Genomic DNA, 10556 nt, shown 5'->3' on the forward strand with positions numbered 1-10556 from the left:
TTTAGAAATGTTTATTTGCTTTATCTTTTTCTAAGTATATAAAAAGGAAATTACAATTGGCTAAAATTTGTTCTCATAATTAGATTGTGCCATAACTTAGAATGCCATTAAAATTGCATGTCATAAAACAAATCAATAATTTTCTCCCACTTGAAAAAAGATGGAAATTGATTGAATCATTTCACTGATTTCTTATGATCACCCAGCAGAGGGTAGAAGACACCTGTTTCTTTTGGGGGAAGCACACAATCACTGACAGCATCTTCTAGGCTGCACATTCAGCTGTGTTTATGTGTATTCCACAAGTTGCTGAGTCATAGTCTACTGATCAACTGCAAAATCCTATTCGCTGTTTTCGAGCTTCTGAAAACAGATTCAACACTTTGTGAGGTTGTCCTGGAATTGTCAGTATTTTGGAAGTTTGGTGTTTACCATCAGAACAAGGGAGCTGAGAACTGCAGGACTCGAGCACTACAGCACAACTAGTGACAGCCAGTTATAACCACAGTGTTGAAGAGTGCATATCCCAGCATCGTTATAAAAGTGCACAAGAATTATTGACAGCAGTTGGCATATACCTATGACAGGCAGGAAGTTTCACATACTTGTCCCCCCCCACCCCCCATTTTCTTTTTTTTTTACGACAGCAGCATTCTAATTCAGATGATATTTTGTGTGTCTAGACGGAAATAGGGAAATCAGCAATCATCCTGGCTAAGCACCACATACAGAGCATTATGTATTACCGTTTATCCTTCCTTAACCCAAGGTAACACAACCTACTTAAGCAACACACATCAAAGTTGCTGGTGAAAGCAGCAGGCCAGGCAGCATCTCTAGGAAGAGGTACAGTTGACATTTCGGGCCGAGACCCTTCATCAGGACCTCCCAAAGTGCAACACCTCACACTTGTTCAGATTAAATTCCACCTGCCACTTCTCTGCCCATATTTGCAATGTATCTATATCCTGCTGTATTATTTCACAACCTTTGTACACTACCCACAACTCCACCAATCTTAGTGCTACAGTAGTGCTGGAAAGTTTGTGAACCCTTTAGAATTTTCTCCATTTCTGCATAAATATGACCTAAAATATGATCAGATCTTCACCCAAGTCCTAAAACTAGATAAAGAGAATCCAACCAAGCATAATATTATACTTTTTCCATTTAATTATTGAGAAAAACAATTCAATATTACATGTATTTGTTGGAAAAAGTATGTGAACCTTTGCTTTTGGTAACTGGTGTGACCACCTTGTACAGCAATAACTTCAACCAAATGTTTCCAGTAACTGTTGATCAGTTTCGCACATTGGCTTAGAGGAATGTTAAGGCTATTCCTCCTTATAAAACTGCTTCAACTCTGGGATGTTGGTGGGCTTCCTTGTCTGAACTGCTTGCTTCAAGTCCTTCCACAGCATTTCGATAGGATCAAGGTCAGGACTTTGACTTGGCCATTCCAAAACGTGAAATTTCTTCTGCTTTAACCATTCTTTGGTACACTGACCTGTCTTATAATGTTGTCCGGCTTGCTGCATGACCCAATTTCTCTTGCGCTTGAGTCTCGGCCCGAAACGTCGACTGTAACTCTTCCTGGAGATGCTGCCTGGCCTGCTGTGTTCACCAGCAACTTTGATGTGTGTTGCTTGTATTTCCAGCATCTGCAGAATTCCTCGTGTTTGCGTTTTTAAAAAAAACAACCTACTTAAAGCAACTTTGCTACTACTTGAACTAAGTTCAGAAGTTTCCATGCACAGCAGAAAGTAAACATGTTAAATTAATAATGGAGAAAGAAATTATTTTGCATCTAGCCACAATGTGCTCTAAAAACACCACAAATTCGGTTTGCAAAGCACCTGAAATGAGTGATGGCGTTTGAATGTTTAAAACAAAAATAAATAATCCATGAATTAGTTCTGACTTAATTATTGTGCATTGGTTCCAGTGGATAACTGTAATATTTTCTGTCCATTCTTCAGCAAACGTTAAAGGTAACAAACGTTCCAGGACGAGAACAGATTCCTACTCAACCAGTCAGACAGGGGGTGAGTATCTCAGCCGACTGATAGTTGGTTCAGTGTTGTTCATTCAGGCAATTTGTTTAAGATTATTGGAGGTTTGGGGTATTGGTGAGAGGACGTGAATAGGATGTGTGCGAGAGGATAGAGAAGCAATTCCTTTTGATTTCCCATCTCGAAATGTATTGACTTCCAATTGGTGAAGGTCACAGAATGATCATTGGGACAGTAGATATTTATCCATGATCATATACAAGCTCTCCCCGGGTAATGAACAGGCTCTGTGTTTACAGAAGTGCATAAGTTGGAAAATACACAAAATCCCTCCATGTGAACTATACCTGGTAATGAATGGATTAAAAGCACGTGAGGCTGATAAAGGACGATTACTAAAAGCCGAGAGAGGGAGAAAACTAGAGTCTGCTCTTCATAGGAATAAATGGATGTCTAAATTGGACATTTGAATTTAATAATATTCTGGGAGCTCATTTATTTGGGTGACCATAAGTCAGGCGTTTGTAACCTGGGGATAGCCTGTCCTGTGATGTGTGGTTAGGCTATGTATTTGCCATTCGACTCAGATCAGTCATAGTTTTCTGGTTCTGATATATTAAGAAGTTTTTACTTAAAATGGTAACAAATTGTGTTATTAAGCGTAATTTTTATTTCAAGTTTTCACCACATACTTGGACTGCTCCCTCACTGATATTTTTTATTACATTTTGTGTTTCAGAATTGCTGGATGGGGTAGAACTTGGAGAAACAACACACAAAAAAACTGGGACTACTGTGCCTGAATCCATACATTCTTTTAGTAAGTTACCTTAAAGTGTTGAATCTGTTTTATTTCTAATGGTGCTCAACTTGCTGAGTATTTCCAGCATGAGCTCCTTTAGTAATTCCAATCAATTGTCTCACGTGACTTTTTTTTGTAGCAGATCACTCAAATGTGTAGGATGTAGTAAAGAAATTTGTAGGTGCTGCAAAAATTTGCAGTGTAGTTAACAGAGAGTAGGAATGTTTTAATCTACAGGGAGATGTTGACAACCTGGTCGGGTGGATGGATAAGTGACAAATGTATTTTAAAACAGGGAAGTGTGAAGTTGTGCACTTGCAGAAGCTGAAAATCCAAAAGAGAATCAGGAACTATTCCAACAGGAGAAAGTCTGCAGGTGCTGGAAATCTGAGCAACACACACAAAGTGCTGGAGGAACTCAGCAGGCCAGGCAGCATCTATGGAAAAAAGTACAATCAATGTTTTGGGCCTGCTGAGTTCCTCCAGCATTTTGTGTGAGGAACTACTCCAAGCACTGAGCAAGTTCAGCAGTATCTTGGGAGAGAAGCATAGCCAACATTTCAGGTCATGGGACTTTGATGGAGAGTCCTTAGTATGAAAGTGCATAGGCTCAGGGGTACTATTTTATTTGAAACATACCAGCTTCGGCCCTTTTCAAATGAAAAAAAAATCACCTACTGGATGTTTTTCAGAATTTAAAAATAAAATTGAAGTCCTTTCAAAGCTCAATAATTGACAGTGGAGGAGCTTTCAAAGAAACGCATTTACTTTGCTTTCCAAAATGTTCACTGGTCTGTACAATTCAGTAATTATATCAAGTTAACCGTGCCTCCCATGCTGATAGTATTTGCGACTTCCTGTCTAGGTCTTGCACTTTTCTCCCACATCCCACTGACATGCAGTTTACTAGGTTAATTGGCTACTGGAAATTCCCCTGGTGTAGGTGGGAGTGAGAATTGTTTGGAATGTGGGAAGAAGTGGTTTCAAGGAAAATTACTGGGGAAATCAGAGCTGCCAAAGGTTCAATGAACCAAAATGGCTCTCTTCCATGTCATAAGGATAGAGAAACCATTATCAGCCACAGTTACATTGAGGCCACTTTTTCTGTTTGTTATCTTCTGTTTATAACTGCTATTTAATTTTTAGTTGGAGATGGTTTGGTGCAGCCTGAGGCCCTGAACAAAAAGGCAATTCAAATCATTAACAGAGTTAGAGACAAACTTACAGGTAAGCTTTGTCACTGATATTTCACAATAGTTTTCCATCTGATATGTAATTTAATGTATTTTTAATGTATTTAACTTAATGTAATTTAATGTATTTAACTTGTTCCATGGTTACCACAACCTGGAACATTTTTATGAAGTTATTCCTTAAAAGATGAATAATTTGTTTTCATATAGGCTTGACAAGTATTTAGTCAGCTTCATCAATTATTTGTGAAATGCTTTCATTGTTGGTTTCTACTGTAAGTAATATTTGCTTACTGCACAGCAAGGTTATACAAACAAGAATGACCTTGCTGTCCTGAATTACCAAACTATTTTTAGTAGTGAATCAACAGGTAGTGCCTGGTTTAACACCTCAACCAAAAGATTTATTTTCCAACAGCACAGGACTCTGTAAATGATGAGATCATTTACTCAGAAATGAAACTTAAAATTGACTACATTCTGACTCAAAACAACAATCCTGGCACTGAGCCAAGCTGGCATCAGACTGGCAAAGTAGACACATTAGACATGATGCATTTTGAAGAAAATAAATGCAGGGTAGTTGTCACAAAGGAGTTCCTTCAGTGTCAATGAGCTTTAAACTGTTTAGTTGTAAATTATTTTACACTTCAGAAACATGTTCATCATCCATCGGTGACGATGCTCTGAAAGGCAAACCTGGCCGTTTAATTACATCTGAGGAAAGATGCATGTGTCATAGACGTCAAATAGTCTTTGCATGATGGAGTCCACACAGTTTTAGTCAAGTAGCCTGCATTGGGATGGAAACTCATCAGAATTCTATTGTTTTATGAATTTGTGGATTTTGTGTGTGGTATATGCAAATGCAGGCACATAAGTGTTTAGAAATGTGTATAATATAGCAGATTTCTTCCGCTGTTTTTCATAAGTTAAAAAGTGCACTTCTGCAACTGTAATTGAAACAAAGGAAATGTTTTGACGTCATGTGATATGGCCACAAGAAATTAATAGTGATACAAAATTATTCAGCTGTGGAAATTGGGACCAGGAATGTACAGATATATAAAGTTCAAAGTAAAATTTATTATCAGAGTACATACCATAGGCAACCCTGGGATTCTTTTTCCTGCAGGCATACTCAGCAAATCAGCACTCATTCTCAGTAACTGTGAACAGGATCAACGAAAGAGCAAGAACATAGAAAACAACAAGCTGTTGAAGTTCAACCATAAATAAATAATGAAAGCATGAAATAACAAGATAAAGGGTCCTTAAATGAAGGATATGGTTACGCTGAAGAGAGTGCAGAGTAGATTCACCAGGATGTTGCCTGGTTTGGAGTTTGAGATTGGATAGATTGGACCAGTTAGGTTTGTTTCCCTGGAGTGATGGAGGCTGAGAGGTAACCTGATAGAAGTATATATGATTGTGAGAGGTGTAAACAGGGTTGATAGTCAAAATCTTTTTCTTGGCGCGTGCGTGCGTGTGTGATGTTGGCGGGACGATATCTTTTTCATGCCTTTACAAGGCGCGGAGCGAGAGAGGGACTGTGTGGCGCGCCACTCCTCACACAGACATTTCGCAGTATTTTTCCCTTTATTTTACAAGGTCAAGTTGCGATCTCGACACTCAACCCGGCACAGATGGAAAGCTTAATCGGGAGCGGACCCGACTGGGTTCCAACCCACGAACCTCCTTTCCAGTGTCCGACACTGATGTCATTGAGCCACCAGCCGGCCCCAATATAGTGAAAATCTCATTAATCTTTTTCCTGAGTAAATGAACTAGTAAGTGTATCAAAAAGAGGAGGCATACTTTTAGGATGAAGGAGTTTTAAAAGGGATCTGAGCAGTGTTTTTCTTCAGGCAGAGTGATATGTGGGATGCACTGCCAGAGGAGGTGGTACTACATCTAAAAGACATTAAATAGACTTAAATTGGCAAGGTGTAGATGGAGATAGGTTTAAAGTGAGTGGGCAAAGGAGTTCTGAATTGTCTTGTTGCTTATATCTTGACACCTATCAGTGACAAAAATCACTGCTTTTTGAACATAAACACATGCAGCAGACACTGTTTAAAACCTTGCTCTTAGCATGGTGTCGTGTTTAATGGCCACGCATGCATGCAATTGATGCTAGTTTAAAAGCTTCAGCAACAGCCTCCTGTCCCAATTAAGCAGCATGGTGTCCCAAATAAACAAACGGGCAAATTGAAAAGACCTTTGTTTTCCTTAATATGCATTAATTTGGATTTGAGTGTATAGTGTGCAAATCTCAAATTTGTAGATGGTGCAAAACTTGGAAATGAACTGTGAGAACTGGAACGGACTTTCAGGACGGTGAAATAAAAGGAAGATAAAATATAGTGCTGAGGAACATAAAGTGGTGCAAGTGGTAACAAGAATGGGAAGAGACAACATTAACTAGAGGGCAGAGAACGTCTGGATGGTTCCCGCAAAGTAATATTGTGGACTTGACAAATGAAAGCTTTGACCACAAGAGGAAGGAAGTGATGAACCTTTAGAAACCGCTGGTTTAGCCAGAACTGGAATATTGTGTTTAGTTCAGGGTGCCACACATTAGAAAAGATGTGAAACCTTTGGAGAGTGTGTAGAAGAGGTTAATCAAAATGATCCTTCCTCCACCCACATATTACAACATCACCACCTATTTCTGACCGCGCTTCATCCACATACATAGCTCCATTCTCACATCAATGCACATTCTGGCCACAGAAGTTGTGTTTGGGTCCATGAGTGCCATGTCAGGCTTGCAAGCCTTGTAATGAAGAATACTGGTGAACATACAATATGTAAAGGGAAAATGCTCGCATCGGCAGAGAATAAAAAACATAAAAGGAAGGTAACAGACAAAAAAAGTCACGAGAGTCAAAGAACGAAGTACCTCACCATTCAAGCCATCAAGACAAAGTCTGACCTTAGACTGAAGGAGCCATTTGATTCAGGTTAATGTGCCTGTGTTTGACGTATATTTCAGGTCGTGATTTTGCCCATGATGAAACTTTGGATGTACCCACTCAGGTGGAGCTGCTAATTAAACAGGCAACATCCCATGAGAACCTCTGTCAGTGCTATATTGGATGGTAAGTGCCATGACATCATTTAATAACAAGATGGAAGATTTTATTCCCCTCTAAGAAAGTTTTACTCATTCAAATGAGCTACAGAAAGTGCTACTTTAAACATGGGTGGGATAGAAAGCACCAAGACATTTTTATAAGCATTAAAAGACAGATGGGCCTATTGGACAAAGCAACAAAACATTGGACTGGACTGTGCAGACTAGAAATCCATCCCACTGCTACACTCAGCATACTGACTTATGGAGTTGGTTTTCAATGTAGTTCGCGGTTAGGTTTGGGCTGCAGTTCCTGTTTGGATATACTGACTGGCACTGTATCTCATGATTCAGTATTCCAGTAGAGAATGTTTTCAAAAGATATAGAGGCCTTGGTTAAGGAAAAAAAAGGAGGTGCATAGCAGGTACAAGCAGGTAGGAACAAATGAGGTACTTGAGAATAAGAAATGTAAAAGAATACTTAAGAAAGAAATCAGGAGGGCTAAAAGGCAGCAGACAATGTGAAGGAGAATCCAAAGGGCTTCTACAGATATGTTAAGTGCAAAAGAATTGCGAGGGACAAAGTTGGTCCTCTGTAAGATCAGGATGGTAATCTATGCATGGAGCCAAAAGAGATGGAGAAAATCTTAAATGGATTTTTTTGCATCTGTGTTTACTAGGGAGACAGACACAGTCTATTGAAGTTGAGGCAAAGCAGCAGTGAGGTCACAGACCCCTATACAGAGGGTAGCTATTGTTGTTCCACTGTTTAAGAAAGGCCCTAAGAATAAACCAAGATATTATAGGCTGTAGTTGAAATTTGATGGCAAATAATATGGCACAGAACATTGAGAAATACTATGTTGTAATTTTTTTTGTTCAAAGACTGTGTGTAATAATAACATTCTTTTCTACTGTCAGTATTACACTGCTGTTACACACACACACACACACCTCGATATTGATTTTCTCTTGGAGAAAATGTTTAAGATATTAACTTACTGAGATGCTCCAGGCATAACTGATCAGTAAAAGGCAGTTAACAAAAATACAGTGGTATGATTTTGAGAAGAACGAGAAAGAGGATGCAGGATTGTGATCAAATGGTGATACTCTTTGCATTGGAAGGCAGAATGCTTCAACCTCACTTTGCTCCAACCTCACTTTGCTTCAATTATCATACATAGCAGAAACAAAGTGAACTAGGATTGATTAGACCCTGACCCCAATTTCAGAAGAGAAATGTTTACCTGAATATAGACTTTCAGATAATAGTGTTTGCTTGCCTTCTCAAGGAAACTTAGTTCTCTGTTTCCAGTATTTGAAAAGGTGGCTTTTGTTGTCTTCAGTTCATTGGAGTGTGACAGTGTAACTTGAGCTAATAGAAACCATTGAGAAAATAGATTCACAAGGTTGGACAGTGCTAAGAGTTGAAGTAACTCCCTTACTTTAGATATGGTCATGTATCTCATGACTGTTGCAAGCAAGTCACTAGAAATTAGCTGTACAGCTTTAACCAAAGAGAAGCATTTAGATATTTAGAATGCAAATAGATGATTATATTGTGTTATGTTGATAATTATATTATGTTTTCCCTTTAGGTGCCCCTTTTGGTGAAGCAATTTCAATACATGCAAGATGGCCTCATAAAAGTTGAATGTGATTCTTGCCAAATAAGCCATGTTTATTTATTAAGGTTTGAAACCTTGCTGGACATAACACAAATGATACAACGCACAGAGTAACACAGTGGACTGCAGCCAATGTGGACAGGGCTCTGCAACCAGGAGCCTGCACAGATGGGAGATTTACCAGAGCAAGCTGGAGGTTTTGAGCAGCCTGAGCAGAATGACATGACCTGACACCCTGGTTGGGTCCCAAGTACTGACATTTTGAATATCACTGTTAGAAATAAGCAAGGTTACTTTTTAGTACTAATCTGATCAAATGTAGCTGAGCACCCTGATAGAATAATAAATATTGTAATTACTGTGGATACATATTACTTCTGGCCAGTAATTCAGTTCATAAACCATTCATAAAATATCAATAAAGCAATTAACCAAAAGTGATGGATGCAAATACCGTTTTTTTACAAAAACATTCAAGACATCTTCCAAAAGTAATTGTCAGACCTTCATGTCCTCTTATCTTCCATTATATCATAAAGTTAAAACCTGAATTTGAAAAAATAATTTTAACTTTGTATCCAAGTGGCTCAATTAAGACAGTTGTATTGGAATTGAAATTCAAAGTTGCAGTGCTCAAGTTCATATAGTGTCTTAAACTACTGAAGTCTCTGAGAGTGCCTCACATAAAATGAATTATTTAAAAACTTGTTCACATGTGAATACGTCAATCCTTCTACACACAATAATGTTCTGTGGAAAAGCAGAGTGGGAATATTGCACTTCTGCAAGGAGACTTTGCCTCTTCGAAGTTTTTCTTCTGTCTGTTTTAAAATTACATAGAATATAAAGCTAAGAAATATGTTACAGGCCAACCTGTTCCATGCTGCTGTCTCTGCACCATACATGAAGAGGTTCAGGATGCTGATAACATATGTGAGCTACATTCCAGCTGCTACAGTTTGGGCAGGCTGGTGCGTGTGGGAGAATTGGTGAGTAGCAGAGCCTTCACAATGTCTTCTCAAGCTGTGACTGGATGAAGAGCAGCAGCAGGAGTAATTGTAGAGCTACCAACAGCATTGCCTCTTTTCGATTAAGCACTGGATCATTTTGGTCAGGAGCTGAGTGATCACAGGATTATACCTGGGTGCATGAGATTTATGGCGGGACTGGCAAGTGGGGACAGAGGTGACAAGATCATCGCACCACTTCTCTGGAGCTCACTTCTCTCGGAATGTCAAGTTCATTATCATGGTTTGAAACTAGCATAGAGGAAAAGGCATCGCTGTCCTGCTCACCACTGACATTAGGAACTTTTCCTTTGGTAACCCAAAATGCTCCAAGTGAGTCCTAACCAGTGCTTTATAATGATCCAATATGATCTCCTTGCTAAGGCTTTACGTATAAACTTCTCTATACATCCCAACTTCTTGCCTTACGACTTTTAATAATTTGTGTACAAAACCACCATGGGCCTTCTGTTCTGCAAAAGTTTTTTTCCATAGTATTATTTATTGATTGTTGTACTTTTATATCATTCCTCCCAAAATCATCATCATCGTCAGGTGCCATGACCAGTTTGAGCTTTGACTGCCATGGCTCACACACTCCTGTTTCGGGTCAAGTGGATCAATTAATTGGTATTCATTTCCAGTTCTCTGGCTGCTGTCTCCATTATTATTTGGCCTTGTCTTCCTCTTGCTTTCTTCCCTTCAATCTTTCCCATAATTACCGTGCATTCTAACTCCTCTTTCCTAATTACATGTCCAGTGAAGTTACGTTGTCTCCCAATATACATGTATCAAACATCTCTGTTTTTAATATCCATTAATTACACTT

The 10556-nt window shown here is 38.9% G+C and overlaps 1 protein-coding gene across 3 annotated transcripts in view; it reads left to right on the forward strand.

Annotated features, from left to right (window-relative positions):
- mtor (mechanistic target of rapamycin kinase) overlaps positions 1-9148 on the forward strand; it is a 341456-nt gene extending 332308 nt beyond the window's left edge. For all 3 annotated transcript variants that reach the window (XM_072245239.1, XM_072245242.1, XM_072245241.1), the window contains 5 exons: positions 1983-2048; positions 2755-2835; positions 3964-4044; positions 7009-7114; positions 8691-9148. In XM_072245239.1, the coding sequence (XP_072101340.1) occupies positions 1983-2048; positions 2755-2835; positions 3964-4044; positions 7009-7114; positions 8691-8706 (350 nt within the window). In that variant the 3' untranslated portion in view covers positions 8707-9148. The remainder of the gene's footprint in view (positions 1-1982; positions 2049-2754; positions 2836-3963; positions 4045-7008; positions 7115-8690) is intronic.
- Positions 9149-10556: the final 1408 nt, after the last annotated feature.

The sequence above is a fragment of the Mobula birostris genome, chromosome 27 (assembly GCF_030028105.1).
Source record: "Mobula birostris isolate sMobBir1 chromosome 27, sMobBir1.hap1, whole genome shotgun sequence".
Lineage (NCBI taxonomy): Eukaryota > Metazoa > Chordata > Chondrichthyes > Myliobatiformes > Myliobatidae > Mobula > Mobula birostris.